Source organism: Amblyomma maculatum, chromosome 6 (genome assembly GCF_055883805.1).
Source record: "Amblyomma maculatum isolate TAMU_Amacu chromosome 6, ASM5588380v1, whole genome shotgun sequence".
Taxonomy (NCBI): Eukaryota; Metazoa; Arthropoda; class Arachnida; order Ixodida; family Ixodidae; genus Amblyomma; species Amblyomma maculatum.
This window is the reverse complement of record NC_139349.1, coordinates 65,927,828-65,949,215: the sequence shown is the minus strand read 5'-3', so window position 1 is coordinate 65,949,215 and position 21,388 is coordinate 65,927,828. Positions and strand designations below refer to the sequence as shown.

The 21,388-nt window shown below is 46.8% G+C and overlaps 1 protein-coding gene across 1 annotated transcript; it reads left to right on the top strand.

The window, feature by feature from the left end:
* The first annotated feature begins 3,602 nt into the window (after positions 1–3,602).
* LOC146185900 (endothelin-converting enzyme 1-like) lies at positions 3,603–10,522 on the top strand. Its single transcript, XM_084607943.1, has 3 exons — positions 3,603–3,739; positions 7,422–9,219; positions 9,530–10,522. The coding sequence occupies exons 1-3, from the start codon at positions 3,603–3,605 to the stop codon at positions 9,986–9,988; spliced, it is 2,394 nt and encodes a 797-aa protein (XP_084464069.1). The 3' UTR covers positions 9,989–10,522.
* Positions 10,523–21,388: the final 10,866 nt, after the last annotated feature.

Here is a 21,388-nt window from a genome sequence, read left to right as displayed (position 1 = left end):
GATACGACTGGTTTCACATTTTGTTTGGTCAGCCGCAAAACAAGCGACAGATCGCGGACACTTGCGCATAGTGCGCGTCATAGGAACAGGTGTTTACATTCCAAAGCAGTGTGCCGCACGCGCGCAAGAATACGCCCCGTCCATTAGTATTGTGAAATTTCACAAATGCTACCATCAACCTTAAGCGAAGTAGCTTGACGGCTGGCAAGAGATACATCTATATTTAGTCGCGCATAAATACTCATACTCTGCTCTTGCATGCGTCTGGTCGCATGCCCGTGTGCGGATCGATGTGCGCCCGCATCTTTTCGATTTTTATTGTTAATATGAACGTACCGGAAATTTATCTCCACAGATTTAACAACTATTTATTTCTAGATAACTGCCGCGGCTACCAGCAGACTTGTACATATTAGTATAAGATTTTACATCCACTAGAATACCTGACACAGTAGATCTGTTGTGTTTCCCCAAATGGCCACTCTTTCAGGCCATTGTTTGTCAACACACATTCCTCCCGTAGGTGACAATGAGTAATATTTTTTCAAGGTTGAGCTTGTGGCAACCAGCTTCATACGAACTGCACGTGTTCCTATTACTGCAGAAATTTAAAACGCTAGTGCATCTGGGGAGAACTTTACAGGCAATATTGCTAGCCTACGAAGTAAGCCGTCAGTGCTCGCGGTATTTGTACTATGTGGTACTTTTATCACGTATTTCAGAGAATCCCTCCGCTATAATTTTGAAAATGAACAGGTTTTTTATGATCGTGTGTGGTTAGTTGGGTTTAATGTCTCAAAAGAATTCAGACGTGAGGAACGCCGTAGCAGATGGCACTGTAGACGTTTTTGACAATAGATGTTTTTTCGCACGAAATAATTTGTTAAGTCCCAAAGCCGACGGCAGTCATTTTTTTCGAAGTTTTTAGAACTGATTTGATCTTACTAACGAATTATTAATCGCGGCCGGTGCCACAACGGCAATAGTTAAAAATCAAATTTCTTGCCAAACTACTTAGCATAATAAACCTGTTTTTATTGCCATCCAGCCCTGCCATAATTCTGGAGCAGAAGATTTTCTGGGACCTCTTAAAGCTGAGATTTAAACATAACTAACGAGTTCTTTTTTCAAATACTCTCTACACTTTTCTACACGAGGACTCATTTAAGCACCCTTTTTTTACCCTCGTACAATAGCTTTTTGAAACTCGCTTTCTCGCAGGACCCGGGCATTTGCACTGAATGATTTACTCGACGGCGCTGAACCTAGTTAGTATACTGCATGAATGTGCGTGCGGTATTTACTTGCTTATTATTATTTGTCTCGTAGGTGACAGGCGCCTAATATTATTTATGCCCACTCCTGCTATAGCCCAGAAATTGCTGCGGTGTGTATGTAGAAATAAACAAAAAAAAAAGGAAATAAATAAGTAGGTCTATCAGAGATAGAGCTACGATTTCTGGCGCATCGACAGGGAAGCGCGCCAAGCCGGTCATCTTTCACTGTCGCCATTTGCTGAAATCGTACCATGCCATTATTGTCATTTATACGTTTTGTGAGAATTTCCTGTGAGGCTTTGTCATCGTATATAAACAGTAGCTAGCGCCCAATAAAAATCAATTGTAAGTCAGTGCCATGGCGGTGTAGTCGCCTCGCCCTCGTCTTTTGCGACTTACCGAACTACTGATTTTAACGGTTATGGCTTGCGCTAAAGGGAAGCTGCATAAAAACAAAAGCAAGAAAAGGGCACACTACACTTAACACACTCGTTGCATGCTACGTTTTCTTTTCCTCCACAGTGCACACTTTACTCGCTGAAAAGTCAGCTCACTTATGTGCGTACGCAAGAGTACGTTGCCGCGTCTAATTTAATGGCCATACGTAAATGGTACACTGGAGTTCAGCTTGCTGAATTTATAAATGTGCAGAGCACCGTCTAATACGAAACCATTTAGAACCATTTGAGCTTTCTGTCTCATGCAATATTCTGGAAAGCCTTGCTTACCTGTAACCATTGAAGCATTCAAACCGACACTTGCGCAAATTTTTCTTACTTGCTGTGCAGCAACTCTAAGCGATGGCGACTTTGACATCCCTAAAAACGGCCTAAAATTGAGCGACGATCGTGTGCGGTTTCGCTTCCACAGCTTGCGTTTGTAGACGCAAGGCGATGCGATGACCTCCGGTTTTCTACCACTTTTTTTTTTGTTTCACAGCAGTACAAAGGGTTTAGCTGAAGCCATGCGCTTACTTTCAGTGACACAAGGCGATTGAATTCTGCAATCAATTAAACTAGCTATTGTGCTGTGGCTGTTCGTAAACGAAGTCCTTCATACCATGCCAGTTTTTCCCGATGGCACCGCCGTCTATAATTCACGAAAATATCCAGTATTCGCCATTCACCTTCGTGTGGTACATTACGTCGCGGGTAGTAATACTGAATAAAATTTGGCAACTTTAATACTCGTGAAGAAAAGAAGGTATTGGACCAAAAGCGACAAGACTATACATATCGTAGTAGGGATGGCATAGTTTAGAATCAATGTGTACAATTTGCACCACATTCACGTTTTGCTGTCAAACTGCTGGAAATTACTGGAAACGAAGTCCTCTGTCCAGCCGTGTCCCGTAACCTTGTCAGTGATTTTAGAGAACGAAATTCTGAATAGGCACGAACACGAAGAAGAAAATAGTGAGCTAGGCGTGAGGTGGAAGGACCTGCTCCGACACACTTTTGCAAAAAGTGCAAAACTCTTCCGGGTTCGAGCGCCTGCGTGTTTGGGCTCGACGGGCTCTGCTCAGCGAAGCCAGAAACCGGGGTTTATTTGACCACGACAAGAATGCAGTCAGCGCATCCAGCAAGCGACTCCGAAGGTGTTTTACTTTGCGACAGGGTAGAAAGAAACAAACCCCGAGTTCCTACTCGGGAGTCTACTGAACGAGACGCAGACACTTCCGCAAGGAACATGGCTGTAGTCAGCGCACGTTCGTGGGAACGGAATGTCTGGAATAGATAAACATGCTTTGAATTCGTAACGCAGCATTTAGACTCAGCCTCGGAAGCTTCCTGTCAGCGTATCGAGAAATCCTGTTTGACAAGATTCAAATCTTTTCCTATCAACCGCCTCGATAGCTCAAGTCCTACCTTCTTCGGCCTCCAACAATAATATTTAAAAAAGGTTGTGAGGTCTTTAGAAGCGTAGAAGATTGTGGAATATATTCGAGCTTCCCTATCTTGTGAAATGTACCATTAAATCTCTTTGTGCTACTGTTCTGGCAGGCGTGAGTAGTGCAGGCGAAGAAAAATTAGAGTTAAGGTTTTGTGCGTGGATTATAGAAGGCGGTGCTGTGGCAAATATACGTTTTGAGTGGCGTCGCAAAGGCTTCGGCAATAAGACATCAAAGTTCGAAAACGCTTACGTCCCTTTTGGACCTTCGCACAGAAAACGTCCCCAGTAGTTACCAGCATAATTGAAAAAATAAAAAATAAAAAATTAACAACCAACACGCGTGGCTTTCACTGATGGCCTATGAAACGAACGACGGTTTAGCGAGATGACCGATAAACATCTTGGGATGCCGAAGGCGAGGTTGGGCGGAGTATGGCGCGGCAGCAGCTTCAGGCTGGCGCACACTGGAACGCTCGAAAGGAGCCAAACCGCGCTGTTCGCCTTGCTGGCGCCGGTGACAGATACGAGAAATGTGGCCAAGGATCGTGCGGTAATAGCACGCAGGGCGGGTAGGACGCCATGATGGACAATAACGGGGCGATGGAGCATATGGGACCACGGTAGCCGCACGACATTACGCGGGTCCCGTTGCCGTTGTCCATAACGGAGGGCCATGGACGCAAGTGAAGGCTGCAGCGGAGCTCCAGCGATTGCGGTAGACGGATCCAAAGCAAAAACTTGGGGATAAGGAGGGCCCTCCACCACTTGTGAGCCACTGGAATAAGAACGCTTGTTCGAAACAAGCGTGCTTATTCCATGACAAGCTCTCACTCAACTGTCGATTTCCAGAACAGAGGGGGACGATGACAATGATGGTTATATGCAGCTAAAATATGTGAAAGTTAACACACCGCGCTGCGAAAAATATGGGAATCACGAAGTTATATAAAGAGATCACAAAAAATCTCAAGGTACGTCCTCGCAATAAACACGACTCAGAGTGGACATCATGGGACAGATAAAAGATACACGAAATATCCCCGCTCTTTACGTAGAGGGGCTGTCCTAGCGTAGTGAAGCCAACTGAGGGTTAATCTGGGTCTCGCTGCCTAGTGTACAGTATTTCGCTGCGTAAAGTTAATCCATTAGTGTATATATTTATATATGTATATAATTGCTGGATTGATGAACAAAGTGTCAATTCAGGAGCTGTGCACTGTTTTCAAATAAATATGGTTAACCGTGCTTGACCCATATTCAGATTACTGCTTTTCTTTCAATCAAAATATGTGATTGAAACCAATTAGACGCATGCTGGCGCTTAGCAATGCAGTACTGAGTCGATATTTCAGCCCTTTTAATCTGATGCTAAATGGTGCGTGAAGTTGTCCTCATTTGTTTTAACATTAATGTTGCTTAAGCCGGAGGTTATTCTGGGGAACGTGCACAGCCGCACGTGTTCGCAGTATAATGACGTCACCCATGAACGCCTGACGCCCCCTGTCGGAACGGACAACTAATACAACCACAGACGCCCACGAGGACGTGATGTAACCACATGGTACAACAAAAGGAGCATGTCGACCGCGTCGAGCTGTCCAGCCATCGTTCTGATTTCGTCGACTATGACGCACTTTACGTTCTTGAACGCGGTCCTAACGTTGTTGAGCTATCCGTCTCGAAACGCGCCATCGTTTGTTTCGACAGAGCTTGAAGGCGGCGTGCATGGTGTTTCCGCCCATAGTCTTCGCAGCCTTGCCCGTGGTGGCGCAAATCCCGCAGGATTGCGCCACCACGGCGTGGGAGCATGCTTGAAGCGGTTGTAAATGTCCATGGAAAACTTCAGCACGCATGAATTATGGTACAGAAATAAACACTACAGTTGAAAGGAAAAAATATTAGCACAAATGAGTGGCGACCAGACCTGTGATACCTTACCACGCGGCACTGCGGTTCGCAGGCATGCTTATCGGGCCGGCCATTTTCATTTTTGCAGTAGAGAGAGGGAGGAGGGAAGGAACTTTTATCCCAGGCGTCGAATTGTCGCCCTTATGCGACTGTGCAGGAAGCATTCCTTTTATCTCAGTTGTCGTTACCAACGATGCTTTGTTTTTCTTTCTTTTTTTGTCAGCAAAAATGAAGTTCGCTGGACCCCCCCCCAATAATGAAGAATTGGAACGGCCCGGTACTCACGTTATCAGCGGATCTATCAGAACCTGTATGTTGCCAGCACTGCTACTTGGAGGTAAATCGCATAAACTAGGGAGAGACAAGGCCCGCCAGGTATCTACCCTCTCACTGCCCTCAATTTAAAGTCTTCTGTCGCTGGGCAATGTAGAATCAATGAAAAAAAAAAAAACTTGGCAACCATAAATTTTATTTCTTTTCATATAGTGCTCAACAAGAAGTGCAATTATATTCATCGTACTCATCGATGACTGGGCCAAAAGCATGTATCGGTTAACAAAGCTTTGGGCATTAAATGGGAATGGCCGCAAAAGAGGAAGAGGGAGAGGGGAAGGCAACTGTTTACCCGTTTACCGTAAAGTGAAATACTCTATGACTTTTATTTTCCCTTTTAGCCGTGCTGATATTTATTTCTGTATAAAATTAGGAATCAACTACAAACCTCGCATGAAAAAGCTATTTGGCTTCTCTGTATAAGCTAATTATCTCGGACACTGCGGTCATAGTTTAGTCAAAATGTTACTTAAACGTTTTTTCGTTTTTTTTTTTTTTAGCTTCAGCGCCCGACGTCAAAGGTAAGCTGTAGTGAGGTTACCAGTGGCTACTGGAAAAGTGAGGCGAGGTATCTTGATATGACCTGAACCGTAATGTACGATGTTGGGTTGAGTGAAGTCACGAAATAAATATGAGGCGAGATCAAGGTTCTTCATTTCAAATGCCCATCTCTGGCTATCGTCAATGCCACGATCCTCTACCTTTTAATTTCGGTGACTGGCCGCTCGCTGCTTTCCTTTGGCGCTGCCGTCATCCTGGCGTGTGGGCCCAAAAATTCAAAATGTAAGCTTATAAAATATGGTCCCTGGGGACATTTTCAGGAGCCTTGGTTGCCTGACCAACTTGCATGGCATCCTCGCTAGCCAACACGTGAAAACGAAGCTTGGAAAGGACCCAGGGTGTTAGAACAATTTTTGAAGCGCGCGTAGCAAAATTGCCAGATGCGACTGAGAAATTGCTTTCCCGCTGAGGTTTGTCTTCTAACATCCATTTCTTAGCGGCCCCTGCCGTTAGCCAGCAGCGCAATGGCAGAAGAAGGTAAAGAAAAGAAAGAATAGAAGAAGAAGAAGAACAAGCCCGTTGCTGGTGCGAGCAAGCGTCCTGTCCAGGTTTCCCGATGGAGCCAGAACAAAGCACCGCGGAGTCACTGCCTACCTCTTCGAGGCTAAGGCACGGCTCTGCAGTTCACCGGACGGCTATCGTGAGTGTTCTCTTCACGGCCTTCTCTTTGGGTGCTCGTCTGACGCCGTAAGCGTCCGCGGGTTGACTCGAGCTGCAGCTTATGACAATAAGCTTCTGGCTCCTGTAGCGCCAGTATCCTGACCATTGAAGCTTGCTTTGAACCCAGAGGCATATGAAGCACGTCCTTCATTTCGTTATGTGTTGAAACCTACCTAATCAAAGCATAGCGGGAAACAACGCGCTTTTCAGTTAGCTACGCAGCGTAGGCTTACCTAGAGGCGTGCGAATAGCTATTCCTTCGCGATGTTAGTCTCTATAGCAGGGCTAATTTTCAAACGCTAGGGGTGGCAGATTGCAAGCCGAACACGAAGGGACTTTAGGACACAGATGTGAAGGTCCGTCTTGTTATAAGAGGTTGAGGATCCCGCATGCCAAGAAAGGTCATGGATTTTGAACAGCCACCCTGCAAGGAACAGAGCTGTCAGTATGGTATTTACATGCTCCTGCCTTTTTTCTGACTCTATAAGAAAAACTGGTCTTTGCTAGCGCAAGACGGGAGTGCTCATTCTCGAGCGCCGGTGCTTGTACGTTTACGCTAGCACATAATGCGTTTCGTCGAGCTAAAATGTTCGCTCCTGGCAAAGCAGCTTATACCAGATAAGTGCCTTCATATTTAAGCACGCAAGCTTTTTCCACGAAGCAGCTGGAGCACTGTGGGGAAGAAAAGTTAAGCATCACTTTGCAAAAGGAGAAAGAGTAGGGTTTTCTTCAGAAAAATATATCTGCAGAAAAAAATATAAGCTAATATTGGAACATCTATGTTGCCAGTCTCGCTGAATGCGACTACGTACCAAGGGGTCATCCATGTGAACTGGAACATAGCTGCCGAAGTTGTCTCTTCTGCCATAATGCTCCTCGATTTTCCTTTCACCCACAGAGGGTCGGCACACTGTACGAGTCACAGCGGCAGATCATCTCAAGCCCGCCACCGCCTCCCGAGCGCCCCAAACTGGGCACCAAGGCAACCGTGGTGGTCTCATTGCTCGCTACCGCCGTCGCAGCCTGTTTGGTCTCCGCCGTCGCCGTGCCAGTTGCGCGGCGAGTGCGGCATGCAGCTCGCCTCGTCAGTCTGTGCGAGTCCACGGCGTGCACTTCGTACGCTCGCATGATCTCACAGAGCGCATCGGACTCGGCCACCCCGTGCCACAACTTCTACCGCTTCGTCTGCGACGGCTACGCCAACTCGTCTCGCTCCGTGTTCCGCGACCACATGATCTCTTTCATAAACATCGTGTCGCACTCACTGCGCACGGCCATGGCACCGGAGGAGGCGCAGAGCGCTTTCGAGAAGGCTGCCGTCTTCTACCAGTCGTGCGTCGCAGTGGTGAGGGAAGGGACCAGCCAGTTCGACCAGTTTCGAGAGATCATGACAGACGCAGGAATTCACTGGCCCCGAGTCACCGAAACACCCGACATCATGGCATCCATGCTAAAGATGGCCGTGACCTTAAACATTTTCACGCTGATCTTTTTCGCTGCCGAACACAATGGCGGAAAGTGCAGCGTCGAGATCTGGAAGGGAGACGTCATCGAGCACCTGAAACGACGTCGCCGCGAGGTTGAAACGGTCGGCAAGTATGAACAGTACTACGACTCTTTCTTCCGATTCTTCGAAGTCTACGACGGAAAGGCGAACGCGAGCGGCGTGAGTGCGCTGCTGGCGCCGGTGACTTCAGTAGACGCGTCCACGCGCTTTGAACACTTCCTTCGGATTGAAAACATCGTTTTCCATTACCTGACTGGCCGCAAGCCATCCGTGAAGGCAGTCTTTGACAACGTCACCCGGTTACAGCGCATATCGCCTTCGATTGGCGCAAAGCGCTGGGCCTACGCGTTCGACCAAATGATGAGTGGTTTCACGGCTTGGCCGGATAACGGGTCGTCAGCATTACAAGAATGCTCGCAAGAAATCACAGTCTGGGATCTGCAGTACCTGCGTGCTCTAGACGATCTCCTTCTGGCCGTAGGCAAGCTTCGTCTTCATTATTACTACGGTTGGACTGTCGTCCAAGCTTTGGCTCCCTTCATGTCTTACGGCCTCGCTGTAATGACCTACGGGAGCGTGAAGGCAGCGCGTGAAGAGTCACCTCTTCACTGTTTGCGGCTCACAGAGACTACCATGGGTCTGGTTGTGTACCAGCGCTACGCGGCCACCGACTTCAACCCGGCCACCAGACTTGAGCTGCACCAGATGGTGAACGTGGTGTACTCGGCGCTACTGCGCATGCTGCAAGCCAACCCGGACTTGGACCCGCGCGAGATTTCGGTGGACTTGCGAAAACTGGAGCGCACGCTCCTCCCTAGGTTCCAGCTGCTAGACGACAAAGCACGACTGGATCGCCTCTTCTCCGAGGTGCCGTCCATGGGGCAACAATCGTTCGCGCTCAATTGGATCCGGCTCCAGCGTGCCCTACACCGCATGATGCCCGAGGTACGGGAGGCGACTCGTTCGTTCTACCTGTCGACCATTGCCAGTGCCAGCGCCTACATAACCCGAAGGGCGGGCGGCAGAGGAACGGTCGGCCTGGCCCCTTACGCGACGCTGCTGCCCCTCTACGACGCCAAGGTGGGTGTGTAGGAAAGAATGCTCAGCTTTAAATTTGAGAGGAGCGCACTCAGGAAGTGTTTACGACGAAGGGACTTGATCGCAGGCAGCAATGGTCCAGCCAATGCCCCTAACAATAGCATATACCATCACTAAACATCTTCCACATTCACGACCTCGCTGTCCAGATTATCAGTTTTGCTGATAGGAGTAGAGTGAGCTGAAAATTGCAACAAGCGCATTTCGTCGCAATCGCGTCGGGTTCAACAGTTATATTTCTCGTGAAAATCCGCTCATTGGTGAAGAAGCGCTGCATGACACATCGTCGCAGGTGGTGGACAGCATCAAGTACGGCGGGCTGGGATCTATGATCGCTGCAGCCACTTTCCAGTACTTTCAAGAGCACCTGCCGGAGCGGAGTCGGTTTCGCTCGCTCCTGGAGCAACGCACCCGCTGTTACGAAGGCGGGCCGCTGCGAGGACTCAAGCGGGACTCTGCCAAGCGCACCGCCTTCGAGCGTTCAGTGGCACTCTCTTTCTTGTGGCAGGCTTTCCGGTCTCCTCTGAGGCGGCGCGACCCGCGCTGGCGCGTCCACGGCCTCGAGTCGTTCTCCGAGGAGCAGCTCTTTTTCGTGGCTTTCTGCTTCCCGCTCTGTTCGGGATACCAGAGCGGAGCAGCTGAGTTAGCCTGCAACGAACCGCTGAGGCACAGCCGCGACTTCCCCGGCGCCTTCCGCTGCCAAGGGGGTGCGCCCATGAATCCGAGGCTCAAGTGCAGCGTCTTCTACTAGCGCCTTCACCCACCTCGCCTTCTTTTTTCCCAAGTACTTGAATACCATATAGTCAATCAGCCCATTATTTTAGTGGCACACTTCATGTTTCTTTTAATGAGATCGATATTTTTTTCTCTCAATGTTCTGTGATCTTCACTGGGAAAATACTGTTGCGTTTTATTCCTTTTTTTGTTCCTTCATGCCCTGAGGAAGCATTGCGAACAATCATACAAACAGATTGACTTACACATACTCACGCCGGTCTCATGAGAATAGAATGGCTATACATGTGCTGCAGTGCATTTTGCAGATGCTTAGTGTGTTAGTTGTATCTACTTACAGATGGCTGACAATAATTGTCTCCGAGTCAAAAAAAAAAAAAAAATGCTCACTGTATATATAGTTCAGTATCAGTTGGAAACGTTTTGTTTTCACTTGCAGCGCTGGTCACTATCTTGCTATAAAGAAATGAAGCAAGAAATTTGCGCAAATGAGTTTGACGTGCTTCTGTTCGTTCGTCAATTGTCTTCTTGAGAGACATTTTGTGTGTGGACTGCCGTTTACTGAACTTTTATGTATTAAAACAGTTTTGTGTTAATACCTTGAATTCATATTTTATGACCTTAGCATCGTCGTCCAAGTCCCGTGTACGTCGAGAGGAATGAGCACTGCTAAGGCTGAACGATATCTAAGGGGAAAATAAGTGAACTATGTGCCTGAAATTTATTAATATCTGGACATTCTTTCCCTACAGCTAACCTCTGTACTTGGTAGTCATAGCGCACCATTTAGTGACAGATGTCGCATGCAATTGCACACGCATACTTTCAAATCACAATTGTTAAATCTTGGTATTGACCATTTGAGAACAATGAGGGAGAAATTTCGACCGTACTTGCTGAGATTTTTGCTCCCAAGTTTCCATCTCTGCATACGCCGCAGTGTCCTGGGTTGCACAGATTAAACAGCATCGACCCCGAGATACGAGGAACTGGCAACTCTCCATACCCTTCCTCTTTTATTTGGAAAGGGGGGGGGGGTACTTATTCGCACACAGTCGCTACCTTATGTGTAAGGGCATCAGACAAAGAGTTTAAAGACTTAGAGCCCGACGAACGAACATGTCTATATGTCATATGGGTAGCGCGTTTGAATCTGAATCCAATAGTCCCAGAGGGCTCTATCCCCTCTCTCCTTCCCATGTGCAGGGGTTGTGCGCGTCTTTCTCAGGGCAGACTCAAGGCACACCAATGCAATTTCTCGTTTTACTTTTTTGAGCGCTTAGAATTACACGACAACAAAGCTTTCAGTGCACGCGTTTGATACTTCCAAAAAATGTCATCGTCTTTAAGAGTTATTTGTAGGTCTAGAAAACGCAAACAGTAGCGCATAGTGACTTGGCAAGTGAAGTGATCAAGGTTGGTAATTCGGGATAGCCGGTCTATATAAGCAGACAGACCTGTTTTAGTTTGCTTTCACTGGCACTCCTGAAGAAAGAATTGATTTATCTTGTCATACTACTTAATTGCTGCATTTTTCTACCGGTATTTGTTGGGTTAAAGAAAAGAAAAAGAAGCCAGTAATTATTGGCTTAGGAAAGAGAAGACAAAGGATCCGTTTCTCGGTTGGCAATGTAAGCGCATGTACTGTCTTCTTCCTTTGCTTTTATGTTGTTCAAGCTGCATTACTGTATCATAATTGAAAATTGGTTGATTTGTGGGGTTTAATGTCCCAAAGCAACTCAGGCTATGAGAGACGCCGTAGTGGAGGACTCCGGAAATTTCAATCACCTGGGGTTCTTTAACGTGCACTGACATCGCACAGCACACGGGCGCCTTGCTTTTCGCCTCCATCGAAAAGCGGCCGCCGAGGCCGGGATTCGATCCCGCGTCCTTGCCCTTACAAAAATGCATGTAGGGTTTCTATAGAAATTCGAAAGCGTTGTGTCAATACACGCTGTTGAAAGTCTGTCGATAATCAACAACATTTTGGATGATGCAGTGTTGACCTCTTGTTGAGCGCTTATGAAATAGTGGCCCATGTGTTTCTTAAGAGCGCTTTTGGAATTCGCGCAACTGAAATTCTGTTGATTTCAGGCTCAAATGCTTCAGAAACTCTGCAAGTGACGCTTTTTGATTTTCTGCTACCTTTCCACTCCTGAACAACAGAAAATAGTACACGACCATCGGTTTGCCAGGAGCAGACACGGGGTGATTTTCATTAATGCAAAAGTAGTACAGTACATCTCCTAGCTGCGATAAGTCACCACATTCTATGTTCTGCCCGACCAATCAACAATCCTGTCTGATCAGTGCTGGTTAATGATAAGCATAGTGAGGCATAAAAGAACAAAACAGATCTTGATCTTTTAAGCCCCATTATACTTACTCACTCATTAACCTACACTAAACTGACTAAATTGTTGATTGGTCAGCAGAACATAGAATGTGTTGACAGACCGCAGCAAGGATATGTGCTGTGCTACTTTTGCATTAATGTAAACCACCTCGTGCCTGCTCCTGGCTAACCGTTGATCACGCAGCATTTTCTGTTAATCCGCAGCGGAAAGGGAACACAGAATAAAAAATGCGCGTTAATGAGAAAGAAAAAATATGCATCTTTGGTGAACCCATAACATGAGCTGGGTTGTTTATTTGCTTTATTTCAATTCATGTGCAAGGTATGACGCCAGGCTGTTCTTTGCGTAAAACGCTGATACGTCCGGGAACTCCTCGCATGTGATGCTGAAATAAACAATATAAATCATAATTAAGTTGCGGTATATACTAACCTAAAAATAGAGCAAAGGCATTTGTGCGCTGCTCCACGTCATAGCTCAAGAAATTTCTTGTCTAAAATGAGTTGTCACTGTCTTTCACTGCTAAGACGGCATCGACCGCCGCCTCCACAGCTCGGCAGCACTACCACATCGTTCATTTCTCCCTGATAAACAATATATGCTGCCGCCAAAGATCCAATTGTGAATATAAATAGCAAAGCGCAGGTCACAAGCATTACTACCCAGAAAACTTGAAGCAAAATTACCAACTATAGGCACTAAAATGAGTGGAAACAAAAACAAACACTGCAAAAATGGCGGAGCTGCACAGATTCAATAATCCACAATGTGTGACAGAGGCATATTATGATCTCGATAATGTGTCCGTCTCAGCGCGAGTAGCGTATCGAAAGAGTACAGCACTGTGCCGAACAATCCGTCAAAAACGGTCACCGGTTAAAAAAAAAAGAAAGATCGAAAATGTCGCCATTCCAGCTGGCGTTCCATCGGCCCCAGCGTCCGCGTAAAGACAAGCCTCGTTCTCTCTCTCTCTCTCTCTCTCTCCCCCTCCTTTTTTTTCCGACGAGGCTGGTTTGTCTGCTAGAAATATTTACATGCGGGCTTCACCTTGTAGCACACACAGTACAAGACTGGCACAAACACGAATAGGAAAAAGTAAAACACTCACCAAAGTGCAGACGCTCCCTCCGCCCGCGCCGGCTTTTCGCCTAGAATCCAAAACGCCTGCGACTGTTGAACTTCTTAAACACGTCCTCCTTGCGCAGAAGCTGCCGCTCAAGAGCGGAGTCCTCCGAAGACTTAAATTCGTACGTTCGCGCTCCAATTTGAACAAAACGATCTTCGTGATAATCACCAGCGAAAAACCTACATACGGTGCTTCGTTCACAGTGCAAGATGCGACCACGGTGGCGGGAAAACGCCAACTGAACTGGCACATCGCCGCACTCAGCGTACCCGCGTCTGCGTGCAAAGAAAACGGGGCGCAGAAGAACAGCTTCGGTGAAAAGCCGCCACCCCCGCTGCGCGACTGCTGAAGCCAAGGTCATCTCCGTGAAAACAAACCACGGTGAAGGCAGAGAGCGGAGACCAAGCGGGAGCAACCCCTCCTCCCTCCCCCTTTTTTCCCCCCAGCCGACAGGAAGCGACCCTCGACCTCTCCGGACATGCTGGCGCCGTTCACGGGGCACGGGGGAAGTGGGATGCGGACAGGGGCAAGGCGGCGGCCGAATGCTTCTTTGAAAAGAAGAGTCGCCGTTAGAAGACGCATGCAATCTTGTTTTTTTTTCTTCTTTTTTTTTTCATACGCGAATGTTTTTGCTATGCGTGTTAACTCTATAGTATGCGTGGGATCAATCCGTGATTATTAGAACCCCTCAATGTTTAAAGTGACTTCATTTTAGCATGGTGTCCACTAAGAAAGGAAGGAAAAGAAAAAAATAACAGTAAAATTCTCCAAAGACATACAGCGGTGGAGGATTCCAATACAGACTGCACCTCATTTTGCGGCAAAAAGCTACGGGCAAAAATACCTATGCTTGGGCAGAATGTCAGACCCTGAAGCATATATATAGTGAACTTTGGAACTGGTTTAAAAAAGCTCTGTCCTGCCCTACATGGTAGGTTCAATCTAGGATCCTGTTTGTTAGTATGATCACTCACTGAACTTGTTTTATGATAAATATAAAATATGTCCTACCACTAAAGTTACCTTCTGCGACATACAGAAGCTGATCCATTACGGATTCTGATTGACATTCAACGATGTATTTGCATTATTAGTGGAGGCTTTGCCATCATGAAGTTTTTAGGGCATATTTTCACTGTGTTGCGAAGCTTGAGCTAAGTGTGCACCGTTAATATGTACTTTTATATAACATGAACGAGCACGCAACTGCATGCTGCTCTTATATTTCCCTTCGCAGAATGTGGCCAATAGTTGATTACAAGTGAGACCAAAAATTCATAACGAAATTGTTACATCATGCTCTTATCATTTGTGCCTAAAACTACTTAAAAACATGGGCCAGCATGAACAGTCCACGCTAATTGTTCGTGAACGTTGAAAACTGACAACAAAAAGCACATAGAAAAAATTGCACAAAAAGTCTATTGGGTAGAACACAATGAAAATTCTGTTGGCCCTGTAAAGATTGCATTCAGCTGGGGTTGAATGTCTATCGAAATTCAATAAATTCAAAAGGCGGTCAATAGTCCAACAATAGAGTTTCAAAACTCATTTTTGTAAGGGTGGAAACAGTAGTCGAGCGCCGTAACAACTGCGCCACCCCGGCGGGGTATCATAATTGAAAATTCAAATTTAATCCTTGGCCGCGTTATTGGCAGTTAACATGGAACATCCTCCACGATTTGTGAACAGGAAGAAGGCTACAGTTTCTTGAAAACAGTGAAAAAGCAAATTTTTCGATATTTTTAAAGATACTTTGCGCAATACTTGCTTCAGGCGCCTAATATAAGGGAGAAAAAGGCCGCGCAACACTGAGGCCACACAGGAACCGATACAGAAGCTACTCTTTCAGAAATATTCGTGAACTTTAAGGGAATAGTCATCGACTATTGAACACGAATAAAACTGTAAGAGTGCCATTTTAATGTGAACAGATATATTGGCACTGCTTTGGAGTGGTACGGGGCCCTTCTATTCAGTGCACACTTGCAGTGCACAAATGCCAGCAACATGCTCTGTGGAGTAGAAGGAAATAATTGCACAGTATCTATACAAAAAACACGCATACCACTGAGCTCGTTTTCCGCAAAACTTTATTCATTTCAAGACCATCGTTCAGAGCCAGCGAATCGTCCGCAGTTAGCGTGTTAAGACATTCAGTATAAACTGCCTAGCGAAACCTTTTAATGGTATGCATCTGAATAGAAAACTTCTTCCGAATTGCAGCCTGGAATAAACCTCAAGTTATTATATTTACAATTCTGAATAGGGTTAGCTAGCTTCTGCAAACCATGGTTTCCATATTACGTAATGGCTCGGCTTTTTAGCTTGGCTGTCTTCTATTCTGCCTTCGTAAAATTCTTTTTTTTTTTTTTGGCCTCCACAGCTTTTTGACGAATATTCCAGACGGCTTGGCGGCAAAGCATCTTTTCTTATCCTACTAGACGAGACGAATGACGTTCTTAAAGAAGCAGACCATTTTCTTTGCTGAAATTCTAACGCGGGGCTCTTTGGAAGGTATACAGTCCTGATGAGGCAGTTAAGCACACTTCAGCATATATCATTCCGTATCTTTCTAGTCAGCCTTTTTGCTTTTTTTTCAAACCAGCAACAAGAGGTCATGTTCCTTAAAATTTCGCGTGACACAGTACACTGATCCTTTCCTAAGGGCGCCTGCAGAATGTTTAGAGATTTCAATAGCCTGAAGAGTTCAACTGCCATTTCTGAATTCTTTGCTTGCCTTGTCTAAAACTGGAGGAGTTGATTTCAACACGAATTCTCTCATCTTGTCGGCTAGCTTCTTTAGAGACTGAATCTTCGTGACGGCCATACCCCCAGGTTCATAGAAAATGCGCAGTAGGCGGAGCAAATCTCTGAACAGTCGAACCCGTCTTCGTTGATATATATATATGACCTCAGAATCTGGAACACTCTCCGCACTACAGAAGGAGGGATTCACAAGTTAAAATATATGAAAGGGCAGGAGGCAGCAGTCCCGCGTGAACCAATGCATGTGCTATTGATCTGGCCATCTTTTCACTGTTTTTGCTACAAGTGGTTTGATTTTTTTTTATATGTATAAAACAGTTGAAAGTTGGCGCCTTGTCCTGTCTACCTAGTCCTGTCTGCCTTGTCTGTTTCTGAGTCGCCTTTTTTTTCCACTAAACAAACTTATTTACTTTCTTTTGCCTACAGAAGCCTGCCTGAGAAATTTGATGTTAATACAAAAGTTGTTTACTTATTCCTGAATGTTATTGCCTCACAGCAATTTTCCGCTCTCAGCCAACGACGTCGATGACCATGACGTACTTTATTCGACAGGGACCTCTTAACGCTGTTACTTTAAAAATAACAACACGCAGTCGGCTGACCGGTTTACCGACGCAATCTAGTTGATGAGGGCGCTCAGGAGACGAGTAAAGGAGATGGGTGGCTAAATCACACTTTACGTGGCACCGAATGCATGCTGTGCGCGTCCACACCAAGGTTTTGAGCCATACGCCTGCTCGTCGTCCACAGCAAGGATGGAACCATTACCATCCTGTCTGGCGTGCCCGCACCGGCAACCTTCGTAACCAGAAGGCCTGAAATCAAGCTATGATGGTATGATCACGGGATCAAAACGCAACTAAAGAGAATGGAAAATAACTCCTAATTATGCGCCCACGACATGCCCTGTTCCTCCTGTTTCGCAGCTAATGAATTAAAAACCACTCATTACAAAACATTCGTACATCACCGTCAAACTACTATCAGTTTCACGGTACTTTCAGTTCGTGTGAACACGTGCCGTTCTCAAGCTTCTTTCTTAAGCTTCTAGCCACAGCTTGTCTGACCGCATGATTCGCCAGAAGACGAGCTGTCCAATTATGAACACGGCAACTCAACCTGCCTAGACGGAGCTCTCTCGTTCTTCCTTTCAGAATATCGTCAGACGTCTCGCGTAATTAACGAATGCCTCTGGAAGAAAGAAATTACTTGGTGTGCATGGTTATGCTCCGCTCAGTGATGGTGAAGCGTGTTCCTTTCGTCATTCCGCGCCTAATGACCACTTATTGTGTTGCTCTCTTACTCTCTCTGCAAGACTCTTCTGTTTCACTGTCTTTTATTTTATTGCTTTAGGATGCCGGAGGCTCATTATTACTTAGCAGATGAGCTTTGCGAGCTCTTTCGCGTTTTCTTTTTCCAGAAACAGAGTTCCACACCTTCGGACCAGTACGTAACGAGACCGCCTGAAAGCAACGCCTTTTTTGCGCAGTTTATTTTTGGAAAGGCAGATTTAGGTTTCACTGCCTAGTTACGCATCTATTGAGTATTCTAAGCTTGTCCGGACCCCACATTTTTGTGAATTGCCGGAGTGGAGATGTATATAGCGCCCAGTATTATGCTACTTGCTGTTGCCGGTAATTCACTCCCTGCGGTTCTTAGAAGAAAAATTCACAGGTGGTCAATGCGATTCATGCTGCATTTACGCAAGAGCGTTTTACATGATGAATAAACAGTGCTCAAAACAAGGACGAAGAGCAAGAAGGAAACGGGACGGGCGCTCGCTCTTCGTCCTTGCCCAGATGTCTCTTCTATTTCAGCAAGAGTGTTACAGCCTTGTAGTCAGAGAAAAGGGCACTTCCATGCCACATTCCAAAGACATGTGACAGTGATTTTTCAAGGTGCCGAGACTTCCAGCAGTGGATGCAAAGGTTCCCGGCATCTTCGACTCTTATTTTATCATTTCACATAACCAGAGTTACCTGAGTTGGCAGTTTCTGCCAACTCGACCATACTATTTTGCCTCGTGACATTACACAACCCGCCGAACAACCACACGTCCGGCGATTTACATGGACGTAAGTGAAATGAGTGCCGGTGCACCATTGCATCTCCAAACTATCAGTGTGGGCCATGAAACTTAATCAGAGCGGTTCGTGCAACCTGATAATTACCACCTGCCAGAGGAATTCTCGTCATTTTTCGAGGCCGCGATACATGAAACGGAGAGTACAAAGGTCCGCGTGTTTATTATCTTCCAACTGTCACTATATACCAGAACCACGCTTGTGATTGTCCAAGGCTGCGAGGCAGGAAATAGTCGGCGCCGTGACCGCTGGACAATTTTTGTCCTGTTGACATGGGGTTACTAACGCCTTCGCACTGAAATCCAGCCAAATTTATGCTCGTGAGTTCTCAATGTTGCGAAGCTTCAAATGGTTGACGCCGACGGACATTTTTTTCGACGTAGGCGAACGCTCTCCCGTCAAAACGAAACGTGCTAGTATTGTTTCGCACTGCAGGCCCATATGTACCATTCCCACGCACGTGTGTTCAAGAGAAGAAAACGCCACCCAAGAAAAAATTGCCAAAGATTACGTTACTTCCTAATGCGAAATTTACGTGCAGCTCATCAGCTGTTGCAGCTTTTCGATAGATTGAGGCAAGGAATTCTATCAAGACATATATGTACAATTATAGACAACTTTTAAGCAGGCGGTTTGCAGTGGCGAACGGCGGCGGCTATGCGCTTCGGCTCGGGTGGTGCACATGTCGAGATCCGCCGCCACCGATCCGTTGCTCTGATTGCCGCCGCACAGAGGAGTGGCATTGGACGAGTAGCGAAGATAGCAATTAATTTATCGGGAGGTCGCAGGAGGGAACGCGTGGACCCATATGAACGCTGCGCTGCGATGAGATAGCAGCGACTGACTGATGCCGCTGACGCTGCTAGCGAGTCAAGTCAACATGGCTCTGCGTTTCGGCTTGGGATGTACGCACAGTTATCTGCTGATGCCAAGCCGGCGCTTCGGCAACCGGAGAACACCGCCGCCGCCACGCAAAAAGAGAAGAGGGGGGGGGGGGGGGGGTTCACGCAGCGGTGAACGGTAGCGGCAGGAGCGCGCGCAGCAGTCGGAGAACATGCACAGTTGCTGCCATGGATGAAGAGGGAGGGGGGAGTGTAGACGCAGTGGGAAACGGTGGCTGCAGGAGCGCCTGCAGCAGCTGGAGAGCTCGAGGGGGGAGGGCACACGCAGCGGCGAACGGTGGCGCCAGGAGCATGCTCTGCTCCTGCTGCGGAGCTGGTTACGAGGGGACAACGGCAATGCCGACGGTGACGACGACGCGAAACGCAGGAATGGACGCCAAAGTGCTGCGCTCTAAAATATTTGAAGCATCAATATCAAGCTTTCAACGGCGGCCGAAACGCAACCCTAGTATCCCCTTGGATGTTTCAGTTGTTAAAGGGCCAATCAAAAGCTATTTAATATCACAATTAAACGCGCACAAGCAATAGGTATCCCACCCTCTCCGCAACACAAAAATATTTAAGATAGCTTCAGTAGCACCGATAATATGGGCGATAGAAAATAGTGCTCCTTTTCTCCCCCCTCAACTCGGCGCACGCCGGCGTGCAAGAAGTGACGATGGCACTTTACCACAATGACCCGCCCGCGTCACTCATGCAAAAATGTGGCGTCAAGCATTGTTTAAGACTTGCCGCTGCTATGTGCTATAGGAAGAACATTTTTGAATGGGACATGCAATCTCGCTAACGTTGAAACCAATGCGAGCTAAAAACGCACAAATGACAGTGATACACTACCTGATCTACGCCTTCCGGTTCAGCTTCAGTTTGTTGTGAGGGCCGCGGATTAGTGTGATGCTAGAAAGTATAATCGAAAGGGTCCGGGACCCAACATGGAGGTCGAGCCACCGCTTTGATGCACTGCCAGGCCGGTGAGAAAGAACGAGAAGCGCACGCGGATTAACGAAAAGACTAACAAGCGTTTGTTGACTGGGAAAATTAGGGCGATGGTAGGAAAACAGGCTCTCTCCGAAGCTTACCCCAGTAGAAGCTGCAGCTATACAGAGAGCTGTCCAGGGCTGATAAGAGCTTAGCAGCAGTGGTTGCGCATTAGGCTGAAAGAAATTAACTTCGTTACTACCGCGAAGTTTTTATCGTTGCCGCCTTCGAGAGAACGTTTCCGGACGAACCGCAATAACAATGGCTGGTCATGAGGAATCGCTATGAAAAGAGATGAAGAAACAAAAAATTCTGCAATAGACCCTCTGTTGTTTTAGTGTCTGTCATCTGTTTTGTTCTTTCACTCGAAGGCGGAGAAGGTGGAGTGATTATGGTAACATCCACCTTTGAGCAGCGTGGAGAATTTGTACAAGAAAGCTTAGACAGTAACAGACCCAGTTTTCCGGAAGAACAACAAAGTGCGAAAGATATTTCCTTGGCCACATGCAATCAGGCTGCAATGTTTCCTTCTAAGTAGTACAGTAGAGCCCTTTTGCCTACCATAAAGCTCTAAACCATTTCAGGGAAGCAAACATTCTTGTACTCATTTCAGCTTCAAGGAAGCAGTATGTTCCGCTAGGCCCGTGAGAAAAAAACCTACGCGGCCTGGCAACTTTTGGAATAGTCTGCATGTCATAGTATGCATGTCCCAGGCGGACGCTCAGATTAGATTTTACGTATCCTCTGCTTCTAGACCCAAATCACATGGCTAATGGTATAGTACATTCAGTTTAACGTCCTGAAACAGCATCGGGTATGAAAAATGCCGTTGTCGAAAGCTTCGACAGTTTGGATAACCTATAGGACCTTTAGCAGGCAATGGCGTCGCATCGGGTGTGAAAAATGCCGCTGTCGAAAGCTTCGACAGTTTAGATAACCCAAACGACCTTTAGCAGGCAATGGCGTCGCACAGTACATGGATACCTTGAGTTTCTTCTTCAGAGAAACGCATGCGCCGCGGCCGGCACCAAACTGCCTAATATCCTAACTATGCCACCGCGGTGGTGCACAATAGCTCATATAAAACTATTAACGTTAAAACGGACGTTATAGGTAAATGGTTGTGGAGCACATATATGTGCGAGAATTGCCCAGGGTGGACACTCGGGCCATGCCATGATAAAAAAGATGAAGGAGGAG